Genomic DNA, 24,536 nt, shown 5'->3' with positions numbered 1-24,536 from the left:
TGCGGGCACTGTCAGGGGCACGCCAGGCATAAGTCCGGCTTGAGAGCAGGCCCGCTTCCCGGGGCCGGGCAGGCGGGACACGGGGCCCGCCAGCATCAGGGCGGCGACCTCTTGCCGCGCGCGGCGCCGGGTTTTCCCTCCGAAACGTCGTCAACCCTGCGGGGACAGGGTCCGCCGCGGCAAAGCGCATGATCCGGGGTGGCCGGATCAAACAAAGGGATGATTGTGGTTTCTGCTTCCTCCCCGCTGAGACTGGTGGGAGCTGGCTCTGGCTTGCATACATGCAAATGCGGCCGAAGGAACCCTGAATTCTGGGGGGTTTCCTGTTCCCCCACTTGTCTTTCTTCCCCTCACTCGCTCTGGCCGCTTTCCTTCCAGGAAAGCTGAGCTGGGCTTGGAAAGCTGCTAGGAGTTCCGCCGGCGGGGGGGCCACCTGCTTCCCCTCCCCCGCCCGTGCTGACGGCTCTCTCCCTAAGCCAGCCTGGGCCTGGGCGGGGGCTGGGGCCGGCGGTGGCGCCCTCTAGCCTTCAATCACCAACTCTGGTTCTTCTTCAAAACGCAAAAATCTTTCGCCTTTTACTAAAGATTTCCGTGGAGAGGAACGGAACTGAGTTTCGTACCAATTTTTGTACGCTTCAGCTCGCTGAAGCTTCCTTGTCCTGGTGGAAAAAACAGAAGCAGCACAAAAAAAAAAAAAAAAAAAAAAAAAACCCAGATTTTTTTTTTTTTTTTTTTTAAAAGTCACTTGCCCACTGCCTTATCCAGCAAAGGAGGTAAGCCTCCCGCCTACTCATCCCCACTTCTCCTTTTTTGCCGCCGCCGCCGAAGAAGAAGACGACGACGACGACGACGACGCCGGCAGGAGCAGGTGACTCTGTCTTTGTACTTACAGTGCGGGCACTGTCAGGGGCACGCCAGGCATAAGTCCGGCTTGAGAGCAGGCCCGCTTCCCGGGGCCGGGCAGGCGGGACACGGGGCCCGCCAGCATCAGGGCGGCGACCTCTTGCCGCGCGCGGCGCCGGGTTTTCCCTCCGAAACGTCGTCAACCCTGCGGGGACAGGCTCCGCCGCGGCAAAGCGCATGATCCGGGGTGGCCGGATCAAACAAAGGGATGATTGTGGTTTCTGCTTCCTCCCCGCTGAGACTGGTGGGAGCTGGCTCTGGCTTGCATACATGCAAATGCGGCCGAAGGAACCCTGAATTCTGGGGGGTTTCCTGTTCCCCCACTTGTCTTTCTTCCCCTCACTCGCTCTGGCCGCTTTCCTTCCAGGAAAGCTGAGCTGGGCTTGGAAAGCTGCTAGGAGTTCCGCCGGCGGGGGGGCCACCTGCTTCCCCTCCCCCGCCCGTGCTGACGGCTCTCTCCCTAAGCCAGCCTGGGCCTGGGCGGGGGCTGGGGCCGGCGGTGGCGCCCTCTAGCCTTCAATCACCAACTCTGGTTCTTCTTCAAAACGCAAAAATCTTTCGCCTTTTACTAAAGATTTCCGTGGAGAGGAACGGAACTGAGTTTCGTACCAATTTTTGTACGCTTCAGCTCGCTGAAGCTTCCTTGTCCTGGTGGAAAAAACAGAAGCAGCACAAAAAAAAAAAAAAAAAAAAAAAAAAACCCAGATTTTTTTTTTTTTTTTTTTTAAAAGTCACTTGCCCACTGCCTTATCCAGCAAAGGAGGTAAGCCTCCCGCCTACTCATCCCCACTTCTCCTTTTTTGCCGCCGCCGCCGAAGAAGAAGACGACGACGACGACGACGACGCCGGCAGGAGCAGGTGACTCTGTCTTTGTACTTACAGTGCGGGCACTGTCAGGGGCACGCCAGGCATAAGTCCGGCTTGAGAGCAGGCCCGCTTCCCGGGGCCGGGCAGGCGGGACACGGGGCCCGCCAGCATCAGGGCGGCGACCTCTTGCCGCGCGCGGCGCCGGGTTTTCCCTCCGAAACGTCGTCAACCCTGCGGGGACAGGGTCCGCCGCGGCAAAGCGCATGATCCGGGGTGGCCGGATCAAACAAAGGGATGATTGTGGTTTCTGCTTCCTCCCCGCTGAGACTGGTGGGAGCTGGCTCTGGCTTGCATACATGCAAATGCGGCCGAAGGAACCCTGAATTCTGGGGGGTTTCCTGTTCCCCCACTTGTCTTTCTTCCCCTCACTCGCTCTGGCCGCTTTCCTTCCAGGAAAGCTGAGCTGGGCTTGGAAAGCTGCTAGGAGTTCCGCCGGCGGGGGGGCCACCTGCTTCCCCTCCCCCGCCCGTGCTGACGGCTCTCTCCCTAAGCCAGCCTGGGCCTGGGCGGGGGCTGGGGCCGGCGGTGGCGCCCTCTAGCCTTCAATCACCAACTCTGGTTCTTCTTCAAAACGCAAAAATCTTTCGCCTTTTACTAAAGATTTCCGTGGAGAGGAACGGAACTGAGTTTCGTACCAATTTTTGTACGCTTCAGCTCGCTGAAGCTTCCTTGTCCTGGTGGAAAAAACAGAAGCAGCACAAAAAAAAAAAAAAAAAAAAAAAACCACCCAGGTTTTTTTTTTTTTTTTTTTTTTCAAAAGTCACTTCCCCACTGCCTTATCCAGCAAAGGAGGTAAGCCTCCCGCCTACTCATCCCCACTTCTCCTTTGTTGCCGCCGCCGAAGAAGAAGACGACGACGCCGGCAGGAGCAGGTGACTCTGTCTTTGTACTTACAGTGCGGGCACTGTCAGGGGCACGCCAGGCATAAGTCCGGCTTGAAAGCAGGCCCGCTTCCCGGGGCCTGGCAGGCGGGAGCCGGGGCCCGCCAGCATCAGGGCGGCGACCGCTTGCCGCGCGCGGCGCCAGGGTTTCCCTCCGAAACGTCGTCAACCCTGCGGGGACAGGGTCCGCTGCGGCAAAGCGCATGATCCGGGGTGGCCGGATCAAACAAAGGGATGATTGTGGTTTCTGCTTCCTCCCCGCTGAGACTGGTGGGAGCTGGCTCTGGCTTGCATACATGCAAATGCGGCCGAAGGAACCCTGAATTCTGGGGGGTTTCTTGTTCCCCCACTTCTCTTTCTTCCCCTCGCTCGCTCTGGCCGCTTTCCTTCCAGGAAGCTGTGCTGGGCTTGGAAAGCTGCAAGGAGTTTGGCCGGCGGGCGGCCACCTGCTTCCCCTCCCCCGCCCGTGCTGACGGCTCTCTCCCTAAGCCAGCCTGGGCCTGGGCGGGGGCTGGGGCCGGCGGTGGCGCCCTCTAGCCTTCAATCACCAACTCTGGTTCTTCTTCAAAACGCAAAAATCTTTCGCCTTTTACTAAAGATTTCCGTGGAGAGGAACGGAACTGAGTTTCGTACCAATTTTTGTACGCTTCAGCTCGCTGAAGCTTCCTTGTCCTGGTGGAAAAAACAGAAGCAGCACAAAAAAAAAAAAAAAAAAAAAAAACCACCCAGGTTTTTTTTTTTTTTTTTTTTTTCAAAAGTCACTTCCCCACTGCCTTATCCAGCAAAGGAGGTAAGCCTCCCGCCTACTCATCCCCACTTCTCCTTTGTTGCCGCCGCCGAAGAAGAAGACGACGACGCCGGCAGGAGCAGGTGACTCTGTCTTTGTACTTACAGTGCGGGCACTGTCAGGGGCACGCCAGGCATAAGTCCGGCTTGAAAGCAGGCCCGCTTCCCGGGGCCTGGCAGGCGGGAGCCGGGGCCCGCCAGCATCAGGGCGGCGACCGCTTGCCGCGCGCGGCGCCAGGGTTTCCCTCCGAAACGTCGTCAACCCTGCGGGGACAGGGTCCGCTGCGGCAAAGCGCATGATCCGGGGTGGCCGGATCAAACAAAGGGATGATTGTGGTTTCTGCTTCCTCCCCGCTGAGACTGGTGGGAGCTGGCTCTGGCTTGCATACATGCAAATGCGGCCGAAGGAACCCTGAATTCTGGGGGGTTTCTTGTTCCCCCACTTCTCTTTCTTCCCCTCGCTCGCTCTGGCCGCTTTCCTTCCAGGAAGCTGTGCTGGGCTTGGAAAGCTGCAAGGAGTTTGGCCGGCGGGCGGCCACCTGCTTCCCCTCCCCCGCCCGTGCTGACGGCTCTCTCCCTAAGCCAGCCTGGGCCTGGGCGGGGGCTGGGGCCGGCGGTGGCGCCCTCTAGCCTTCAATCACCAACTCTGGTTCTTCTTCAAAACGCAAAAATCTTTCGCCTTTTACTAAAGATTTCCGTGGAGAGGAACGGAACTGAGTTTCGTACCAATTTTTGTACGCTTCAGCTCGCTGAAGCTTCCTTGTCCTGGTGGAAAAAACAGAAGCAGCACAAAAAAAAAAAAAAAAAAAAAAAACCACCCAGGTTTTTTTTTTTTTTTTTTTTTCAAAAGTCACTTCCCCACTGCCTTATCCAGCAAAGGAGGTAAGCCTCCCGCCTACTCATCCCCACTTCTCCTTTGTTGCCGCCGCCGAAGAAGAAGACGACGACGCCGGCAGGAGCAGGTGACTCTGTCTTTGTACTTACAGTGCGGGCACTGTCAGGGGCACGCCAGGCATAAGTCCGGCTTGAAAGCAGGCCCGCTTCCCGGGGCCTGGCAGGCGGGAGCCGGGGCCCGCCAGCATCAGGGCGGCGACCGCTTGCCGCGCGCGGCGCCAGGGTTTCCCTCCGAAACGTCGTCAACCCTGCGGGGACAGGGTCCGCTGCGGCAAAGCGCATGATCCGGGGTGGCCGGATCAAACAAAGGGATGATTGTGGTTTCTGCTTCCTCCCCGCTGAGACTGGTGGGAGCTGGCTCTGGCTTGCATACATGCAAATGCGGCCGAAGGAACCCTGAATTCTGGGGGGTTTCTTGTTCCCCCACTTCTCTTTCTTCCCCTCGCTCGCTCTGGCCGCTTTCCTTCCAGGAAGCTGTGCTGGGCTTGGAAAGCTGCAAGGAGTTTGGCCGGCGGGCGGCCACCTGCTTCCCCTCCCCCGCCCGTGCTGACGGCTCTCTCCCTAAGCCAGCCTGGGCCTGGGCGGGGGCTGGGGCCGGCGGTGGCGCCCTCTAGCCTTCAATCACCAACTCTGGTTCTTCTTCAAAACGCAAAAATCTTTCGCCTTTTACTAAAGATTTCCGTGGAGAGGAACGGAACTGAGTTTCGTACCAATTTTTGTACGCTTCAGCTCGCTGAAGCTTCCTTGTCCTGGTGGAAAAAACAGAAGCAGCACAAAAAAAAAAAAAAAAAAAAAAAACCACCCAGGTTTTTTTTTTTTTTTTTTTTTTCAAAAGTCACTTCCCCACTGCCTTATCCAGCAAAGGAGGTAAGCCTCCCGCCTACTCATCCCCACTTCTCCTTTGTTGCCGCCGCCGAAGAAGAAGACGACGACGCCGGCAGGAGCAGGTGACTCTGTCTTTGTACTTACAGTGCGGGCACTGTCAGGGGCACGCCAGGCATAAGTCCGGCTTGAAAGCAGGCCCGCTTCCCGGGGCCTGGCAGGCGGGAGCCGGGGCCCGCCAGCATCAGGGCGGCGACCGCTTGCCGCGCGCGGCGCCAGGGTTTCCCTCCGAAACGTCGTCAACCCTGCGGGGACAGGGTCCGCTGCGGCAAAGCGCATGATCCGGGGTGGCCGGATCAAACAAAGGGATGATTGTGGTTTCTGCTTCCTCCCCGCTGAGACTGGTGGGAGCTGGCTCTGGCTTGCATACATGCAAATGCGGCCGAAGGAACCCTGAATTCTGGGGGGTTTCTTGTTCCCCCACTTCTCTTTCTTCCCCTCGCTCGCTCTGGCCGCTTTCCTTCCAGGAAGCTGTGCTGGGCTTGGAAAGCTGCAAGGAGTTTGGCCGGCGGGCGGCCACCTGCTTCCCCTCCCCCGCCCGTGCTGACGGCTCTCTCCCTAAGCCAGCCTGGGCCTGGGCGGGGGCTGGGGCCGGCGGTGGCGCCCTCTAGCCTTCAATCACCAACTCTGGTTCTTCTTCAAAACGCAAAAATCTTTCGCCTTTTACTAAAGATTTCCGTGGAGAGGAACGGAACTGAGTTTCGTACCAATTTTTGTACGCTTCAGCTCGCTGAAGCTTCCTTGTCCTGGTGGAAAAAACAGAAGCAGCACAAAAAAAAAAAAAAAAAAAAAAAACCACCCAGGTTTTTTTTTTTTTTTTTTTTTTCAAAAGTCACTTCCCCACTGCCTTATCCAGCAAAGGAGGTAAGCCTCCCGCCTACTCATCCCCACTTCTCCTTTGTTGCCGCCGCCGAAGAAGAAGACGACGACGCCGGCAGGAGCAGGTGACTCTGTCTTTGTACTTACAGTGCGGGCACTGTCAGGGGCACGCCAGGCATAAGTCCGGCTTGAAAGCAGGCCCGCTTCCCGGGGCCTGGCAGGCGGGAGCCGGGGCCCGCCAGCATCAGGGCGGCGACCGCTTGCCGCGCGCGGCGCCAGGGTTTCCCTCCGAAACGTCGTCAACCCTGCGGGGACAGGGTCCGCTGCGGCAAAGCGCATGATCCGGGGTGGCCGGATCAAACAAAGGGATGATTGTGGTTTCTGCTTCCTCCCCGCTGAGACTGGTGGGAGCTGGCTCTGGCTTGCATACATGCAAATGCGGCCGAAGGAACCCTGAATTCTGGGGGGTTTCTTGTTCCCCCACTTCTCTTTCTTCCCCTCGCTCGCTCTGGCCGCTTTCCTTCCAGGAAGCTGTGCTGGGCTTGGAAAGCTGCAAGGAGTTTGGCCGGCGGGCGGCCACCTGCTTCCCCTCCCCCGCCCGTGCTGACGGCTCTCTCCCTAAGCCAGCCTGGGCCTGGGCGGGGGCTGGGGCCGGCGGTGGCGCCCTCTAGCCTTCAATCACCAACTCTGGTTCTTCTTCAAAACGCAAAAATCTTTCGCCTTTTACTAAAGATTTCCGTGGAGAGGAACGGAACTGAGTTTCGTACCAATTTTTGTACGCTTCAGCTCGCTGAAGCTTCCTTGTCCTGGTGGAAAAAACAGAAGCAGCACAAAAAAAAAAAAAAAAAAAAAAAACCACCCAGGTTTTTTTTTTTTTTTTTTTTTTCAAAAGTCACTTCCCCACTGCCTTATCCAGCAAAGGAGGTAAGCCTCCCGCCTACTCATCCCCACTTCTCCTTTGTTGCCGCCGCCGAAGAAGAAGACGACGACGCCGGCAGGAGCAGGTGACTCTGTCTTTGTACTTACAGTGCGGGCACTGTCAGGGGCACGCCAGGCATAAGTCCGGCTTGAAAGCAGGCCCGCTTCCCGGGGCCTGGCAGGCGGGAGCCGGGGCCCGCCAGCATCAGGGCGGCGACCGCTTGCCGCGCGCGGCGCCAGGGTTTCCCTCCGAAACGTCGTCAACCCTGCGGGGACAGGGTCCGCTGCGGCAAAGCGCATGATCCGGGGTGGCCGGATCAAACAAAGGGATGATTGTGGTTTCTGCTTCCTCCCCGCTGAGACTGGTGGGAGCTGGCTCTGGCTTGCATACATGCAAATGCGGCCGAAGGAACCCTGAATTCTGGGGGGTTTCTTGTTCCCCCACTTCTCTTTCTTCCCCTCGCTCGCTCTGGCCGCTTTCCTTCCAGGAAGCTGTGCTGGGCTTGGAAAGCTGCAAGGAGTTTGGCCGGCGGGCGGCCACCTGCTTCCCCTCCCCCGCCCGTGCTGACGGCTCTCTCCCTAAGCCAGCCTGGGCCTGGGCGGGGGCTGGGGCCGGCGGTGGCGCCCTCTAGCCTTCAATCACCAACTCTGGTTCTTCTTCAAAACGCAAAAATCTTTCGCCTTTTACTAAAGATTTCCGTGGAGAGGAACGGAACTGAGTTTCGTACCAATTTTTGTACGCTTCAGCTCGCTGAAGCTTCCTTGTCCTGGTGGAAAAAACAGAAGCAGCACAAAAAAAAAAAAAAAAAAAAAAAAAAAACCCAGATTTTTTTTTTTTTTTTTTTAAAAGTCACTTGCCCACTGCCTTATCCAGCAAAGGAGGTAAGCCTCCCGCCTACTCATCCCCACTTCTCCTTTTTTGCCGCCGCCGCCGAAGAAGAAGACGACGACGACGACGACGACGCCGGCAGGAGCAGGTGACTCTGTCTTTGTACTTACAGTGCGGGCACTGTCAGGGGCACGCCAGGCATAAGTCCGGCTTGAAAGCAGGCCCGCTTCCCGGGGCCTGGCAGGCGGGAGCCGGGGCCCGCCAGCATCAGGGCGGCGACCGCTTGCCGCGCGCGGCGCCAGGGTTTCCCTCCGAAACGTCGTCAACCCTGCGGGGACAGGGTCCGCTGCGGCAAAGCGCATGATCCGGGGTGGCCGGATCAAACAAAGGGATGATTGTGGTTTCTGCTTCCTCCCCGCTGAGACTGGTGGGAGCTGGCTCTGGCTTGCATACATGCAAATGCGGCCGAAGGAACCCTGAATTCTGGGGGGTTTCTTGTTCCCCCACTTCTCTTTCTTCCCCTCGCTCGCTCTGGCCGCTTTCCTTCCAGGAAGCTGTGCTGGGCTTGGAAAGCTGCAAGGAGTTTGGCCGGCGGGCGGCCACCTGCTTCCCCTCCCCCGCCCGTGCTGACGGCTCTCTCCCTAAGCCAGCCTGGGCCTGGGCGGGGGCTGGGGCCGGCGGTGGCGCCCTCTAGCCTTCAATCACCAACTCTGGTTCTTCTTCAAAACGCAAAAATCTTTCGCCTTTTACTAAAGATTTCCGTGGAGAGGAACGGAACTGAGTTTCGTACCAATTTTTGTACGCTTCAGCTCGCTGAAGCTTCCTTGTCCTGGTGGAAAAAACAGAAGCAGCACAAAAAAAAAAAAAAAAAAAAAAAACCACCCAGGTTTTTTTTTTTTTTTTTTTTTTCAAAAGTCACTTCCCCACTGCCTTATCCAGCAAAGGAGGTAAGCCTCCCGCCTACTCATCCCCACTTCTCCTTTGTTGCCGCCGCCGAAGAAGAAGACGACGACGCCGGCAGGAGCAGGTGACTCTGTCTTTGTACTTACAGTGCGGGCACTGTCAGGGGCACGCCAGGCATAAGTCCGGCTTGAAAGCAGGCCCGCTTCCCGGGGCCTGGCAGGCGGGAGCCGGGGCCCGCCAGCATCAGGGCGGCGACCGCTTGCCGCGCGCGGCGCCAGGGTTTCCCTCCGAAACGTCGTCAACCCTGCGGGGACAGGGTCCGCTGCGGCAAAGCGCATGATCCGGGGTGGCCGGATCAAACAAAGGGATGATTGTGGTTTCTGCTTCCTCCCCGCTGAGACTGGTGGGAGCTGGCTCTGGCTTGCATACATGCAAATGCGGCCGAAGGAACCCTGAATTCTGGGGGGTTTCTTGTTCCCCCACTTCTCTTTCTTCCCCTCGCTCGCTCTGGCCGCTTTCCTTCCAGGAAGCTGTGCTGGGCTTGGAAAGCTGCAAGGAGTTTGGCCGGCGGGCGGCCACCTGCTTCCCCTCCCCCGCCCGTGCTGACGGCTCTCTCCCTAAGCCAGCCTGGGCCTGGGCGGGGGCTGGGGCCGGCGGTGGCGCCCTCTAGCCTTCAATCACCAACTCTGGTTCTTCTTCAAAACGCAAAAATCTTTCGCCTTTTACTAAAGATTTCCGTGGAGAGGAACGGAACTGAGTTTCGTACCAATTTTTGTACGCTTCAGCTCGCTGAAGCTTCCTTGTCCTGGTGGAAAAAACAGAAGCAGCACAAAAAAAAAAAAAAAAAAAAAAAACCACCCAGGTTTTTTTTTTTTTTTTTTTTTTCAAAAGTCACTTCCCCACTGCCTTATCCAGCAAAGGAGGTAAGCCTCCCGCCTACTCATCCCCACTTCTCCTTTGTTGCCGCCGCCGAAGAAGAAGACGACGACGCCGGCAGGAGCAGGTGACTCTGTCTTTGTACTTACAGTGCGGGCACTGTCAGGGGCACGCCAGGCATAAGTCCGGCTTGAAAGCAGGCCCGCTTCCCGGGGCCTGGCAGGCGGGAGCCGGGGCCCGCCAGCATCAGGGCGGCGACCGCTTGCCGCGCGCGGCGCCAGGGTTTCCCTCCGAAACGTCGTCAACCCTGCGGGGACAGGGTCCGCTGCGGCAAAGCGCATGATCCGGGGTGGCCGGATCAAACAAAGGGATGATTGTGGTTTCTGCTTCCTCCCCGCTGAGACTGGTGGGAGCTGGCTCTGGCTTGCATACATGCAAATGCGGCCGAAGGAACCCTGAATTCTGGGGGGTTTCTTGTTCCCCCACTTCTCTTTCTTCCCCTCGCTCGCTCTGGCCGCTTTCCTTCCAGGAAGCTGTGCTGGGCTTGGAAAGCTGCAAGGAGTTTGGCCGGCGGGCGGCCACCTGCTTCCCCTCCCCCGCCCGTGCTGACGGCTCTCTCCCTAAGCCAGCCTGGGCCTGGGCGGGGGCTGGGGCCGGCGGTGGCGCCCTCTAGCCTTCAATCACCAACTCTGGTTCTTCTTCAAAACGCAAAAATCTTTCGCCTTTTACTAAAGATTTCCGTGGAGAGGAACGGAACTGAGTTTCGTACCAATTTTTGTACGCTTCAGCTCGCTGAAGCTTCCTTGTCCTGGTGGAAAAAACAGAAGCAGCACAAAAAAAAAAAAAAAAAAAAAAAAAAACCCAGATTTTTTTTTTTTTTTTTTTTAAAAGTCACTTGCCCACTGCCTTATCCAGCAAAGGAGGTAAGCCTCCCGCCTACTCATCCCCACTTCTCCTTTTTTGCCGCCGCCGAAGAAGAAGACGACGACGACGACGACGCCGGCAGGAGCAGGTGACTCTGTCTTTGTACTTACAGTGCGGGCACTGTCAGGGGCACGCCAGGCATAAGTCCGGCTTGAGAGCAGGCCCGCTTCCCGGGGCCGGGCAGGCGGGACACGGGGCCCGCCAGCATCAGGGCGGCGACCTCTTGCCGCGCGCGGCGCCGGGTTTTCCCTCCGAAACGTCGTCAACCCTGCGGGGACAGGGTCCGCCGCGGCAAAGCGCATGATCCGGGGTGGCCGGATCAAACAAAGGGATGATTGTGGTTTCTGCTTCCTCCCCGCTGAGACTGGTGGGAGCTGGCTCTGGCTTGCATACATGCAAATGCGGCCGAAGGAACCCTGAATTCTGGGGGGTTTCCTGTTCCCCCACTTGTCTTTCTTCCCCTCACTCGCTCTGGCCGCTTTCCTTCCAGGAAAGCTGAGCTGGGCTTGGAAAGCTGCTAGGAGTTCCGCCGGCGGGGGGGCCACCTGCTTCCCCTCCCCCGCCCGTGCTGACGGCTCTCTCCCTAAGCCAGCCTGGGCCTGGGCGGGGGCTGGGGCCGGCGGTGGCGCCCTCTAGCCTTCAATCACCAACTCTGGTTCTTCTTCAAAACGCAAAAATCTTTCGCCTTTTACTAAAGATTTCCGTGGAGAGGAACGGAACTGAGTTTCGTACCAATTTTTGTACGCTTCAGCTCGCTGAAGCTTCCTTGTCCTGGTGGAAAAAACAGAAGCAGCACAAAAAAAAAAAAAAAAAAAAAAAAAAACCCAGATTTTTTTTTTTTTTTTTTTAAAAGTCACTTGCCCACTGCCTTATCCAGCAAAGGAGGTAAGCCTCCCGCCTACTCATCCCCACTTCTCCTTTTTTGCCGCCGCCGCCGAAGAAGAAGACGACGACGACGACGACGACGCCGGCAGGAGCAGGTGACTCTGTCTTTGTACTTACAGTGCGGGCACTGTCAGGGGCACGCCAGGCATAAGTCCGGCTTGAGAGCAGGCCCGCTTCCCGGGGCCGGGCAGGCGGGACACGGGGCCCGCCAGCATCAGGGCGGCGACCTCTTGCCGCGCGCGGCGCCGGGTTTTCCCTCCGAAACGTCGTCAACCCTGCGGGGACAGGGTCCGCCGCGGCAAAGCGCATGATCCGGGGTGGCCGGATCAAACAAAGGGATGATTGTGGTTTCTGCTTCCTCCCCGCTGAGACTGGTGGGAGCTGGCTCTGGCTTGCATACATGCAAATGCGGCCGAAGGAACCCTGAATTCTGGGGGGTTTCCTGTTCCCCCACTTGTCTTTCTTCCCCTCACTCGCTCTGGCCGCTTTCCTTCCAGGAAAGCTGAGCTGGGCTTGGAAAGCTGCTAGGAGTTCCGCCGGCGGGGGGGCCACCTGCTTCCCCTCCCCCGCCCGTGCTGACGGCTCTCTCCCTAAGCCAGCCTGGGCCTGGGCGGGGGCTGGGGCCGGCGGTGGCGCCCTCTAGCCTTCAATCACCAACTCTGGTTCTTCTTCAAAACGCAAAAATCTTTCGCCTTGAAGACTGGAGGATTTCTGCAGATTATGCGCAGTGTTGTTCTTTTAAGAACACAGAGCAAGCACTCGCTTAGATCTAGACTCACCTGAAGAGAACCAGAGAAGAACAAGCACCTCGAGAAGAAACTCTGCTGGGAAGATTTGCATAGCTCCGCCCCCTTCTTGGAAGCCGAGCAAAGCAAGCCTCCCTGGAAGTTCTTCACACCTCCGGAGCAAGCCTGAAAGAAGCCATGGCCTCTTCAAGCAAAGCCACCGGAACAAAGAAACAGAAGAAAACCAAGCACACCCAGGAAGAAAGGATGGAAGAGGAGCCCCAGGCCCCAGCAGCTGCTTCTACCCCTGAAGCCTCCTCCTCCTCTGAGCAGCAGCCCCCAGCGGCTAAGCAGACCAGCCAGGAGCCCCCCAAGCTCCCGCCCTACATGAGGGACACGGTGGCGCTGCGACTGAAGGAGGTAGACGGAAGGGTGCCGGACATGACCAAGGAAGTGTTCTGCAAGAAAATGCTGCTGGACCAGGGGGTGAAAGCCTCGGACATCTTCGGAATCCAGGCCATGGTCACCGGGCTCTTCTACGTGACGTTCATCTCGGTGAACGTCTGCAGAAGGTACTGGGAAGCGATCAAGGCGGCGGCCCCGGACTCTCCCTTCTCCAACTTTGTCGGCAACTGCTTGCTGCAGAGGGAAGAGAGGAAGATTACGGTGTCCATGTGGAACCTCCGGACCCCCGGAAGCGACATCAACACCCTCCTCTCGAGGTACTGCATAGTGGTGAAGGAACCGGCCAAGATCCTGAACTGCTACGGCCTCTGGATGGGTAAGTGGACGGCGACCGTCCGGCTCCTGCCGGACCCGGAAGCCAAGGACGGACTCAAGCACCTGCCCCAGTCCTTCACGCTGGGGAACTCCTACGGCCTGATTTTCTACCCAGACATGCCGCGGACCTGCCGGAAATGCGGACAAGAAGGGCACGTGATCAAGGCCTGCAAGGAGGAGGCGTGCAAGAACTGCCGGGTGACGGGTCACGTCTCTAAGGACTGCCCGAGGAGAACAACCTGTAACCTCTGCGGACTAGCTGGACATCTCTACAAGGATTGTCCAGAGAGGAAAAGGACCTGGGCAGACGTTGCCGCACTGGCTCCGGCCAAGGGCTTTGAAGCTCGGACGCCCGCTGTGTCGACACCTCAGCCCAGGAAGAAGGCGTCAAAGAATGCGAACAAGCAGTCGGAGGCGCCAAAACCCAGGTCTGGTAAGACAAAGAAGGTGACACCTTCCACCACCCAGCCCTCCCTGACCTCCCATAACCCTCCCTCCCCCCTCTCCCCAGCTGAGATTGCCATCCCCCCCCTAGCCAGCATCTCAGAAATTCTGTCACCAGCCCCTAGGGCAACCCTCCCGCCCCAGTCCATCCCCACCTCCTTTGGAGAGGCGGCACTAATGACCTCCTCCCCCGCCACCTCTCCTCTTGCCATGACAGAGACAAACTTCCCCTACCTCTCCCAGGCCCTTGTCTCAAACCCTGTCTCCCCAGAGCCAAGTCGGCGGAAGAGGAAACAGAGGGACAGCCCCGTCAGCGACTCCACCAGCAAGAAACCGCTGGAGGAGGCGGCGGAGCCGCCCCAGGCGGCCGAACAGGACGCAGAAAAGGAAGAGTTCTTCGAGGAGATGGAAGCCGGTTTCAGGGAACACTGCCCCCTCTCCAGCTCCATCGACCTGACCGCGGAGGAGCAGCACCTGGACGAGGTGCTGGAGAACCTCAAAAAGGTTCCGGACGGAACCGAAGGCAAGCCGCCCGACCGGACAGGTAACTAAGGCGGTATCGTCCCAACCTAACCCTCTTTTTCTTCCCTCATGATGGCTAACCTAACCGTTTTTTCCATCAATGTTAGAAGCATTAGAGATAAGTTTCGTTGTCAGACTGCACTAACTTACCTTGCCTCCCAGTCGTGCGATGTTTACATGTTACAGGAATGTGGTATCCCCTCCTCTAGGTCCTACGACCATCTGGCCAGGGGCTGGAGTCACGGTCCTTCCTACTGGTCCGGTGGGGGCGATTGCAGGTCTGCTGGTACCGCCATCCTTCTCAGGGGGAGCGCTTTCACGCTTGATTCCGTCCAGGAGCTAGTCTGCGGCCGACTTCTGGTCGTGGACGGCTCCTGGGCGGGTGAGCCCGTGCGGCTCATCAGCGTGTACGCTTCCCCTGACAGGGGTGAGCGACTGGAGCTTTTCCAGAACCTCAGGCCGCAACTCGCCACCACTAGGGCAGTGGTGTTGGCCGGCGACTTCAACTGCGTCATAGAGGAAGAGTGGCGCAAGCTGGACGCCACATCCAAGCTGCTGATAGAGGTAGTGACGGAAGCATCCCTGAGGGACGCCGTCGGGGCCGGCTCCGTGAATTACACTTGGAGCAGCCCCGACGGCGCTTCCCGTTCTAGGATTGACTTTGTGTTCACCTCCAAGGCGATCAGGCAGTGCGGGTCCTCCACGGTCCCCTGCTTCTTCTCCGACCACAGGGCGGTGCAGGTAAGGTGCGCCCTGGGCCACGGCTTCCCGCCGGGCCCGGGCTCCTGGAAGCTGAACTGCGCCCTGCTGGCTGAGGAGGGAGTGCAGGCGGAGCTGAGGGACATCTACATGGTCCTGAGAAACGACAAATGTTTGTTTGAAACTGTAAGCGAATGGTGGGAATACGCTAAAGTTGAAATCCGTTCTTTCTTTCAGGACAAAGGCAGGCGGCAGGCGGCCGCGGCCAAGAGGGGCCTCAGAGACCTCCAGCGCCAGCTGAGATCCCTGCAGGACCTCCAGCGCTGCGGTTGGGACGTCAGAGAGGAGCTGGAGGACACCAAGAAGGGCCTGAAGAGGCACTTTGAGGAGGAATCCAGGCGAATCATCTTTCGTGCCAAAGTGGACAACCTGGAGAAGGGTGAGAAGTGTAACTCTTTCTTTTTCAGGAAAGTCCACGCCGGCCACACGCCCCTGAACGAACTACGTGACGAAAGCGGATGCGTGCAGAGGGGGAAGAACGCCGTCATGGGAGTCGTCAGCGACTTCTACGGCGACCTCTACTCCCGCAAGCCCACGGACGACGAAGCCGCCGAGAGGTTCCTGTCAGGTATCGCTAACACCCTCGATCCTGCAGGTGCCGAGGCCACGGACGCCCCTCTGACGGCGGCCGAGCTGCTCTCTGCCGCCAAATCCTTCAGACCCGGCAGGACCCCGGGCGGTGACGGTCTCCCGGCCGAGCTCTACGTAGCGCTGGGGGACCTCATCTGCCCGGACCTGCTGGAGCTCTACGAGGAGATGGTGGTGGAGGGTAGGATGCCGCCGTCCCTGAGGCAGGGACTGATCACGGTCTTGTACAAGCACAAGGGAGAGAGGTGCGACCTGCGGAACTGGCGTCCCATCTCTCTGCTCAACGTGGACTACAAGATCCTGGCCAAGGTGCTCGCCAACAGGCTGAAAGGAGTCATCGGAGAGATCGTCCACCCGGACCAGACCTGCGGCGTTCCGGGCCGCCGGATCGCGGACAACCTGGCCCTGGTGAGGGACACCTTGCACTACGTCGGAAGCCGCCGCGTCCGCGCGGCCCTGGTCAGCCTGGACCAGGAGAAGGCCTTCGACCGTGTCTCCCACCGCTTCATGAGCCAGGCCCTGCGCAGGTTCGGGTTAGGTAAGACGTTCTGCTCCTACGTTGACCTAATGTACCTTGATATCCACAGCTCGGTGTTGGTGAACGGCTGGAAGACTGACCCCTTCCCTGTGCTTTCGGGGGTCAGGCAAGGCTGCCCTCTTTCACCCCTTCTTTTTGTTTGCGTTATAGAGCTGTTCGCAGAGTCTATCCGGCAGAACCAAGGGATCAGAGGGATCACCGCACCGGGACCAGGGCGCGACGAGGTCAAGTGCTCGCTGTACATGGACGACGTGACCGTCTTCTGCTCCGACCGGAGCTCTGTGACGGCGCTCGTCCAGACCTGCGAGGAGTTCGGACAGGCTTCGGGGGCAAAAGTCAACTGCGGGAAGTCGGAGGCCATGCTTTTCGGAGACTGGCAGCTTGCTTCTTCTGCCCCCTTCCCCTTCACCATTCAGCCGGACTTCATGAAGGTCCTGGGGGTTTGGTTCGGGAGGGAAGGCGCAGCCCTGAAGACCTGGCAAGAACGCTTGGCCAAAGTCAACACCAGAGTCACCCTGTGGAGCCTCAGACAGCTCTCCTTGGAGGGGAAGACGCTCGTCCTGCGTAACGAGGTGCTGCCCGTACTCCAGTACGCGGCTCAGGCGTGGCCGCCCCCGGCCCCCGTCTGCAAGGCCGTTACCAGGACCGTTTTTCATTTTGTTTGGGGCTCAAAGATGGACCGGGTCAAGCGAGCGGTCATGTTCAAGGAGCCAAGCAAGGGGGGCAAAGGTGTCCCCGACATCTCCACTTTGCTCTGGATCTTCTTTGTTTGTGACTGCGTGCGCAGGACCCTGAGGAACTCTGCAAGGTCTGCGGGAAAGTCCATGTCCCGTTTTTTCCTCCTGCCCCTCTGGAGGGGGCTAGGCTGGGACAAGTGGGACAGCTCCATCCCTTACAACTGGGACGCGCCCTGGTACTACGGCCAGGCCGTCCGTTTCGTGAGGGAGCACCAACTGGAGGGACTTAAGCCCGACCTGTGGAAACCAAAGACCGTGCACAAGCTCATCCGAGCCAAAGACTTGTTGGAATTTGTCCCAGGAGTCACCCAGGACACGGCCCAGGCGGTCTGGGCCAACGTGTCCTGGGCCCGACTGCTCAACAGGCACAAGGACATCTCGTGGATGGCCATCCAAGGGGGGCTGCCCCTGCGGGCCTTCACCTATGCCCGGAGACTGAGCAACACCCCCTATTGCCCCAGGTGCCCCTGGTCGGAGGAGACTCCCCTGCACCTGTTTTGGGGGTGCCCCTTTGCTCAGAGCCTGTTGGACGCCCTGGAGCCCCATTTCCAAGACTCTGTGCCAAGGAGCTCCATGACCCACCACGCGGTGCTTTATGGGCTGTTCCAGGGCACTCATGCCATTGAGGACATCCAGGCCGCCTGGCTCCTTATAAATTGCTATAAGGACGCCATCTGGTACGCCAGGAGACTCCTCACTTGGCACAAGACAGCTTTGACGACGCCAGATTGCTACAGACTTGTCCTCAACAGCCTGCTGGATTACTCCCTAGCAGGGAGACATTGACAAGAAGGAGAGGCCCCCTTCACAGGAGGCTCCTCCCCCCTCCACTGAGGTATACCGAGCGACGACGACGCTGCAGTGCCTCAGCAGGAGTCAATGTCTTAGCTGTGAGGACACAGTAAGAGCAAGACAGGCTAACGCCTAGCTGGATGTGGACCCCCTGCTGTGAGCTAGGATCGCCTCCCCAGGCGCCCACCGCCTCCCTCAGGGAGAATCCAGGCAAAAGCCCCTTTTTTGGACTTTGCAAGACATCTACGCTTCGCACAAGTTCAGGACTTTTGTATGAAATGCTGGACTTTGCTTAGATTAGGTGTGTTAGGAATTACAGGCTGTGTTTATCTGGCAAATACCAGAAAACACTCACTTTCCACTGGATTTGGACTTTTACAGGGGATTCTGGGTCACGCATACATTATGCAAATGGCCCAAACCAGGAAGTGGACTTTTGCTAGGTTCCCTTCCTTGTTTTTCCCCCTTCTGTGTCTGTCTTTCAATAAAGCTTCGGGCAAGTGTTACCCCCACCCCTTCCCCTTCCACCCCGCACCCTTTTCCGTTTTTACACTTTGTCGTCGCCATAATTGAAATGCAATGCGTGTTTAGTTAGGTCAATTGAGAGAGCAGTGTGCAAGTATAGTGTTTTCATGCCATGGTTGAGGATTATACTCCTGTGTGCTGTCAACACTATGTATGAATCTTAATTTATTGTATATGTCGTGTCGTGGTCTGTGCTGCGACACAGTATACGCTGTATGTCTGTGCAAATGTATGTAACTTTGACTTATGCTCATTCAATAAAGCCTTTTACTAAAGATTTCCGTGGAGAGGAACGGAACTGAGTTTCGTACCAATTTTTGTACGCTTCAGCTCGCTGAAGCTTCCTTGTCCTGGTGGAAAAAACAGAAGCAGCACAAAAAAAAAAAAAAAAAAAAAAAAAAACCCAGATTTTTTTTTTTTTTTTTTTTAAAAGTCACTTGCCCACTGCCTTATCCAGCAAAGGAGGTAAGCCTCCCGCCTACTCATCCCCACTTCTCCTTTTTTGCCGCCGCCGAAGAAGAAGACGACGACGACGACGACGCCGGCAGGAGCAGGTGACTCTGTCTTTGTACTTACAGTGCGGGCACTGTCAGGGGCACGCCAGGCATAAGTCCGGCTTGAGAGCAGGCCCGCTTCCCGGGGCCGGGCAGGCGGGACACGGGGCCCGCCAGCATCAGGGCGGCGACCTCTTGCCGCGCGCGGCGCCGGGTTTTCCCTCCGAAACGTCGTCAACCCTGCGGGGACAGGGTCCGCCGCGGCAAAGCGCATGATCCGGGGTGGCCGGATCAAACAAAGGGATGATTGTGGTTTCTGCTTCCTCCCCGCTGAGACTGGTGGGAGCTGGCTCTGGCTTGCATACATGCAAATGCGGCCGAAGGAACCCTGAATTCTGGGGGGTTTCCTGTTCCCCCACTTGTCTTTCTTCCCCTCACTCGCTCTGGCCGCTTTCCTTCCAGGAAAGCTGAGCTGGGCTTGGAAAGCTGCTAGGAGTTCCGCCGGCGGGGGGGCCACCTGCTTCCCCTCCCCCGCCCGTGCTGACGGCTCTCTCCCTAAGCCAGCCTGGGCCTGGGCGGGGGCTGGGGCCGGCGGTGGCGCCCTCTAGCCTTCAATCACCAACTCTGGTTCTTCTTCAAAACGCAAAAATCTTTCGCCTTTTACTAAAGATTTCCGTGGAGAGGAACGGAACTGAGTTTCGTACCAATTTTTGTACGCTTCAGCTCGCTGAAGCTTCCTTGTCCTGGTGGAAAAAACAGAAGCAGCACAAAAAAAAAAAAAAAAAAAAAAAAAAACCCAGATTTTTTTTTTTTTTTTTTTAAAAGTCACTTGCCCACTGCCTTATCCAGCAAAGGAGGTAAGCCTCCCGCCTACTCATCCCCACTTCTCCTTTTTTGCCGCCGCCGCCGAAGAAGAAGACGACGACGACGACGACGACGCCGGCAGGAGCAGGTGACTCTGTCTTTGTACTTACAGTGCGGGCACTGTCAGGGGCACGCCAGGCATAAGTCCGGCTTGAGAGCAGGCCCGCTTCCCGGGGCCGGGCAGGCGGGACACGGGGCCCGCCAGCATCAGGGCGGCGACCTCTTGCCGCGCGCGGCGCCGGGTTTTCCCTCCGAAACGTCGTCAACCCTGCGGGGACAGGGTCCGCCGCGGCAAAGCGCATGATCCGGGGTGGCCGGATCAAACAAAGGGATGATTGTGGTTTCTGCTTCCTCCCCGCTGAGACTGGTGGGAGCTGGCTCTGGCTTGCATACATGCAAATGCGGCCGAAGGAACCCTGAATTCTGGGGGGTTTCCTGTTCCCCCACTTGTCTTTCTTCCCCTCACTCGCTCTGGCCGCTTTCCTTCCAGGAAAGCTGAGCTGGGCTTGGAAAGCTGCTAGGAGTTCCGCCGGCGGGGGGGCCACCTGCTTCCCCTCCCCCGCCCGTGCTGACGGCTCTCTCCCTAAGCCAGCCTGGGCCTGGGCGGGGGCTGGGGCCGGCGGTGGCGCCCTCTAGCCTTCAATCACCAACTCTGGTTCTTCTTCAAAACGCAAAAATCTTTCGCCTTGAAGACTGGAGGATTTCTGCAGATTATGCGCAGTGTTGTTCTTTTAAGAACACAGAGCAAGCACTCGCTTAGATCTAGACTCACCTGAAGAGAACCAGAGAAGAACAAGCACCTCGAGAAGAAACTCTGCTGGGAAGATTTGCATAGCTCCGCCCCCTTCTTGGAAGCCGAGCAAAGCAAGCCTCCCTGGAAGTTCTTCACACCTCCGGAGCAAGCCTGAAAGAAGCCATGGCCTCTTCAAGCAAAGCCACCGGAACAAAGAAACAGAAGAAAACCAAGCACACCCAGGAAGAAAGGATGGAAGAGGAGCCCCAGGCCCCAGCAGCTGCTTCTACCCCTGAAGCCTCCTCCTCCTCTGAGCAGCAGCCCCCAGCGGCTAAGCAGACCAGCCAGGAGCCCCCCAAGCTCCCGCCCTACATGAGGGACACGGTGGCGCTGCGACTGAAGGAGGTAGACGGAAGGGTGCCGGACATGACCAAGGAAGTGTTCTGCAAGAAAATGCTGCTGGACCAGGGGGTGAAAGCCTCGGACATCTTCGGAATCCAGGCCATGGTCACCGGGCTCTTCTACGTGACGTTCATCTCGGTGAACGTCTGCAGAAGGTACTGGGAAGCGATCAAGGCGGCGGCCCCGGACTCTCCCTTCTCCAACTTTGTCGGCAACTGCTTGCTGCAGAGGGAAGAGAGGAAGATTACGGTGTCCATGTGGAACCTCCGGACCCCCGGAAGCGACATCAACACCCTCCTCTCGAGGTACTGCATAGTGGTGAAGGAACCGGCCAAGATCCTGAACTGCTACGGCCTCTGGATGGGTAAGTGGACGGCGACCGTCCGGCTCCTGCCGGACCCGGAAGCCAAGGACGGACTCAAGCACCTGCCCCAGTCCTTCACGCTGGGGAACTCCTACGGCCTGATTTTCTACCCAGACATGCCGCGGACCTGCCGGAAATGCGGACAAGAAGGGCACGTGATCAAGGCCTGCAAGGAGGAGGCGTGCAAGAACTGCCGGGTGACGGGTCACGTCTCTAAGGACTGCCCGAGGAGAACAACCTGTAACCTCTGCGGACTAGCTGGACATCTCTACAAGGATTGTCCAGAGAGGAAAAGGACCTGGGCAGACGTTGCCGCACTGGCTCCGGCCAAGGGCTTTGAAGCTCGGACGCCCGCTGTGTCGACACCTCAGCCCAGGAAGAAGGCGTCAAAGAATGCGAACAAGCAGTCGGAGGCGCCAAAACCCAGGTCTGGTAAGACAAAGAAGGTGACACCTTCCACCACCCAGCCCTCCCTGACCTCCCATAACCCTCCCTCCCCCCTCTCCCCAGCTGAGATTGCCATCCCCCCCCTAGCCAGCATCTCAGAAATTCTGTCACCAGCCCCTAGGGCAACCCTCCCGCCCCAGTCCATCCCCACCTCCTTTGGAGAGGCGGCACTAATGACCTCCTCCCCCGCCACCTCTCCTCTTGCCATGACAGAGACAAACTTCCCCTACCTCTCCCAGGCCCTTGTCTCAAACCCTGTCTCCCCAGAGCCAAGTCGGCGGAAGAGGAAACAGAGGGACAGCCCCGTCAGCGACTCCACCAGCAAGAAACCGCTGGAGGAGGCGGCGGAGCCGCCCCAGGCGGCCGAACAGGACGCAGAAAAGGAAGAGTTCTTCGAGGAGATGGAAGCCGGTTTCAGGGAACACTGCCCCCTCTCCAGCTCCATCGACCTGACCGCGGAGGAGCAGCACCTGGACGAGGTGCTGGAGAACCTCAAAAAGGTTCCGGACGGAACCGAAGGCAAGCCGCCCGACCGGACAGGTAACTAAGGCGGTATCGTCCCAACCTAACCCTCTTTTTCTTCCCTCATGATGGCTAACCTAACCGTTTTTTCCATCAATGTTAGAAGCATTAGAGATAAGTTTCGTTGTCAGACTGCACTAACTTACCTTGCCTCCCAGTCGTGCGATGTTTACATGTTACAGGAATGTGGTATCCCCTCCTCTAGGTCCTACGACCATCTGGCCAGGGGCTGGAGTCACGGTCCTTCCTACTGGTCCGGTGGGGGCGATTGCAGGTCTGCTGGTACCGCCATCCTTCTCAGGGGGAGCGCTTTCACGCTTGATTCCGTCCAGGAGCTAGTCTGCGGCCGACTTCTGGTCGTGGACGGCTCCTGGGCGGGTGAGCCCGTGCGGCTCATCAGCGTGTACGCTTCCCCTGACAGGGGTGAGCGACTGGAGCTTTTCCAGAACCTCAGGCCGCAACTCGCCACCACTAGGGCAGTGGTGTTGGCCGGCGACTTCAACTGCGTCATAGAGGAAGAGTGGCGCAAGCTGGACGCCACATCCAAGCTGCTGATAGAGGTAGTGACGGAAGCATCCCTGAGGGACGCCGTCGGGGCCGGCTCCGTGAATTACACTTGGAGCAGCCCCGACGGCGCTTCCCGTTCTAGGATTGACTTTGTGTTCACCTCCAAGGCGATCAGGCAGTGCGGGTCCTCCACGGTCCCCTGCTTCTTCTCCGACCACAGGGCGGTGCAGGTAAGGTGCGCCCTGGGCCACGGCTTCCCGCCGGGCCCGGGCTCCTGGAAGCTGAACTGCGCCCTGCTGGCTGAGGAGGGAGTGCAGGCGGAGCTGAGGGACATCTACATGGTCCTGAGAAACGACAAATGTTTGTTTGAAACTGTAAGCGAATGGTGGGAATACGCTAAAGTTGAAATCCGTTCTTTCTTTCAGGACAAAGGCAGGCGGCAGGCGGCCGCGGCCAAGAGGGGCCTCAGAGACCTCCAGCGCCAGCTGAGATCCCTGCAGGACCTCCAGCGCTGCGGTTGGGACGTCAGAGAGGAGCTGGAGGACACCAAGAAGGGCCTGAAGAGGCACTTTGAGGAGGAATCCAGGCGAATCATCTTTCGTGCCAAAGTGGACAACCTGGAGAAGGGTGAGAAGTGTAACTCTTTCTTTTTCAGGAAAGTCCACGCCGGCCACACGCCCCTGAACGAACTACGTGACGAAAGCGGATGCGTGCAGAGGGGGAAGAACGCCGTCATGGGAGTCGTCAGCGACTTCTACGGCGACCTCTACTCCCGCAAGCCCACGGACGACGAAGCCGCCGAGAGGTTCCTGTCAGGTATCGCTAACACCCTCGATCCTGCAGGTGCCGAGGCCACGGACGCCCCTCTGACGGCGGCCGAGCTGCTCTCTGCCGCCAAATCCTTCAGACCCGGCAGGACCCCGGGCGGTGACGGTCTCCCGGCCGAGCTCTACGTAGCGCTGGGGGACCTCATCTGCCCGGACCTGCTGGAGCTCTACGAGGAGATGGTGGTGGAGGGTAGGATGCCGCCGTCCCTGAGGCAGGGACTGATCACGGTCTTGTACAAGCACAAGGGAGAGAGGTGCGACCTGCGGAACTGGCGTCCCATCTCTCTGCTCAACGTGGACTACAAGATCCTGGCCAAGGTGCTCGCCAACAGGCTGAAAGGAGTCATCGGAGAGATCGTCCACCCGGACCAGACCTGCGGCGTTCCGGGCCGCCGGATCGCGGACAACCTGGCCCTGGTGAGGGACACCTTGCACTACGTCGGAAGCCGCCGCGTCCGCGCGGCCCTGGTCAGCCTGGACCAGGAGAAGGCCTTCGACCGTGTCTCCCACCGCTTCATGAGCCAGGCCCTGCGCAGGTTCGGGTTAGGTAAGACGTTCTGCTCCTACGTTGACCTAATGTACCTTGATATCCACAGCTCGGTGTTGGTGAACGGCTGGAAGACTGACCCCTTCCCTGTGCTTTCGGGGGTCAGGCAAGGCTGCCCTCTTTCACCCCTTCTTTTTGTTTGCGTTATAGAGCTGTTCGCAGAGTCTATCCGGCAGAACCAAGGGATCAGAGGGATCACCGCACCGGGACCAGGGCGCGACGAGGTCAAGTGCTCGCTGTACATGGACGACGTGACCGTCTTCTGCTCCGACCGGAGCTCTGTGACGGCGCTCGTCCAGACCTGCGAGGAGTTCGGACAGGCTTCGGGGGCAAAAGTCAACTGCGGGAAGTCGGAGGCCATGCTTTTCGGAGACTGGCAGCTTGCTTCTTCTGCCCCCTTCCCCTTCACCATTCAGCCGGACTTCATGAAGGTCCTGGGGGTTTGGTTCGGGAGGGAAGGCGCAGCCCTGAAGACCTGGCAAGAACGCTTGGCCAAAGTCAACACCAGAGTCACCCTGTGGAGCCTCAGACAGCTCTCCTTGGAGGGGAAGACGCTCGTCCTGCGTAACGAGGTGCTGCCCGTACTCCAGTACGCGGCTCAGGCGTGGCCGCCCCCGGCCCCCGTCTGCAAGGCCGTTACCAGGACCGTTTTTCATTTTGTTTGGGGCTCAAAGATGGACCGGGTCAAGCGAGCGGTCATGTTCAAGGAGCCAAGCAAGGGGGGCAAAGGTGTCCCCGACATCTCCACTTTGCTCTGGATCTTCTTTGTTTGTGACTGCGTGCGCAGGACCCTGAGGAACTCTGCAAGGTCTGCGGGAAAGTCCATGTCCCGTTTTTTCCTCCTGCCCCTCTGGAGGGGGCTAGGCTGGGACAAGTGGGACAGCTCCATCCCTTACAACTGGGACGCGCCCTGGTACTACGGCCAGGCCGTCCGTTTCGTGAGGGAGCACCAACTGGAGGGACTTAAGCCCGACCTGTGGAAACCAAAGACCGTGCACAAGCTCATCCGAGCCAAAGACTTGTTGGAATTTGTCCCAGGAGTCACCCAGGAC

The 24,536-nt window shown here is 58.4% G+C and overlaps 1 protein-coding gene and 14 non-coding genes across 15 annotated transcripts; all 15 read left to right on the top strand.

Moving 5' to 3' along the window:
* The first annotated feature begins 535 nt into the window (after nt 1-535).
* On the top strand, nt 536-651 carry LOC140123092 (U5 spliceosomal RNA). Its single transcript, XR_011854429.1, has one exon. It is a non-coding gene; the product is annotated as a U5 spliceosomal RNA (small nuclear RNA).
* A 776-nt stretch (nt 652-1,427) lies between these two features.
* On the top strand, nt 1,428-1,543 carry LOC140123091 (U5 spliceosomal RNA). Its single transcript, XR_011854428.1, has one exon. It is a non-coding gene; the product is annotated as a U5 spliceosomal RNA (small nuclear RNA).
* A 777-nt stretch (nt 1,544-2,320) lies between these two features.
* LOC140123090 (U5 spliceosomal RNA) lies at nt 2,321-2,436 on the top strand. Its single transcript, XR_011854427.1, has one exon. It is a non-coding gene; the product is annotated as a U5 spliceosomal RNA (small nuclear RNA).
* Nucleotides 2,437-3,199: 763 nt separating this feature from the next.
* On the top strand, nt 3,200-3,315 carry LOC140123089 (U5 spliceosomal RNA). The gene has a single exon (XR_011854426.1). It is a non-coding gene; the product is annotated as a U5 spliceosomal RNA (small nuclear RNA).
* A 763-nt stretch (nt 3,316-4,078) lies between these two features.
* On the top strand, nt 4,079-4,194 carry LOC140123088 (U5 spliceosomal RNA). The gene has a single exon (XR_011854425.1). It is a non-coding gene; the product is annotated as a U5 spliceosomal RNA (small nuclear RNA).
* A 762-nt stretch (nt 4,195-4,956) lies between these two features.
* Nucleotides 4,957-5,072, top strand: LOC140123087 (U5 spliceosomal RNA). The gene has a single exon (XR_011854424.1). It is a non-coding gene; the product is annotated as a U5 spliceosomal RNA (small nuclear RNA).
* Nucleotides 5,073-5,835: 763 nt separating this feature from the next.
* On the top strand, nt 5,836-5,951 carry LOC140123086 (U5 spliceosomal RNA). The gene has a single exon (XR_011854423.1). It is a non-coding gene; the product is annotated as a U5 spliceosomal RNA (small nuclear RNA).
* A 763-nt stretch (nt 5,952-6,714) lies between these two features.
* Nucleotides 6,715-6,830, top strand: LOC140123084 (U5 spliceosomal RNA). Its single transcript, XR_011854421.1, has one exon. It is a non-coding gene; the product is annotated as a U5 spliceosomal RNA (small nuclear RNA).
* Nucleotides 6,831-7,593: 763 nt separating this feature from the next.
* On the top strand, nt 7,594-7,709 carry LOC140123083 (U5 spliceosomal RNA). The gene has a single exon (XR_011854420.1). It is a non-coding gene; the product is annotated as a U5 spliceosomal RNA (small nuclear RNA).
* A 775-nt stretch (nt 7,710-8,484) lies between these two features.
* Nucleotides 8,485-8,600, top strand: LOC140123082 (U5 spliceosomal RNA). The gene has a single exon (XR_011854419.1). It is a non-coding gene; the product is annotated as a U5 spliceosomal RNA (small nuclear RNA).
* Nucleotides 8,601-9,363: 763 nt separating this feature from the next.
* Nucleotides 9,364-9,479, top strand: LOC140123081 (U5 spliceosomal RNA). Its single transcript, XR_011854418.1, has one exon. It is a non-coding gene; the product is annotated as a U5 spliceosomal RNA (small nuclear RNA).
* Nucleotides 9,480-10,242: 763 nt separating this feature from the next.
* Nucleotides 10,243-10,358, top strand: LOC140123079 (U5 spliceosomal RNA). Its single transcript, XR_011854417.1, has one exon. It is a non-coding gene; the product is annotated as a U5 spliceosomal RNA (small nuclear RNA).
* Nucleotides 10,359-11,129: 771 nt separating this feature from the next.
* On the top strand, nt 11,130-11,245 carry LOC140123078 (U5 spliceosomal RNA). The gene has a single exon (XR_011854416.1). It is a non-coding gene; the product is annotated as a U5 spliceosomal RNA (small nuclear RNA).
* A 796-nt stretch (nt 11,246-12,041) lies between these two features.
* Nucleotides 12,042-23,774, top strand: LOC140122845 (uncharacterized). The gene is made up of 8 exons (XM_072144092.1): nt 12,042-13,860; nt 14,775-14,904; nt 15,005-15,302; nt 15,423-16,220; nt 16,650-17,231; nt 19,971-21,621; nt 22,536-22,737; nt 23,635-23,774. The coding sequence occupies exons 1-7, from the start codon at nt 12,291-12,293 to the stop codon at nt 22,682-22,684; spliced, it is 5,178 nt and encodes a 1,725-aa protein (XP_072000193.1). The 5' UTR covers nt 12,042-12,290; the 3' UTR covers nt 22,685-22,737; nt 23,635-23,774.
* On the top strand, nt 18,891-19,006 carry LOC140123077 (U5 spliceosomal RNA). Its single transcript, XR_011854415.1, has one exon. It is a non-coding gene; the product is annotated as a U5 spliceosomal RNA (small nuclear RNA).
* Nucleotides 23,775-24,536: the final 762 nt, after the last annotated feature.

The sequence above is a fragment of the Engystomops pustulosus genome, chromosome 3 (assembly GCF_040894005.1).
Source record: "Engystomops pustulosus chromosome 3, aEngPut4.maternal, whole genome shotgun sequence".
In the NCBI taxonomy this organism is placed as follows: Eukaryota; Metazoa; Chordata; class Amphibia; order Anura; family Leptodactylidae; genus Engystomops; species Engystomops pustulosus.
The sequence above is the reverse complement of the archived record's forward strand: the minus strand, read 5'-3'. Positions and strand labels throughout refer to the sequence as shown.

Excerpts from the sequence above, each read along its gene's own strand:
- LOC140122845 (XM_072144092.1), top strand. The coding sequence starts at position 12,291 with ATGGCCTCTTCAAGCAAAGCCACCGGAACAAAGAAACAGAAGAAAACC. Across the intron at positions 17,232-19,970 it reads GCCTGCTGGATTACTCCCTA|CTCCGCCCCCTTCTTGGAAG; the intron begins GCAGGGAGACAT and ends AGATTTGCATAG. Across the intron at positions 21,622-22,535 it reads CAAGCCGCCCGACCGGACAG|GACAAAGGCAGGCGGCAGGC; the intron begins GTAACTAAGGCG and ends TCTTTCTTTCAG.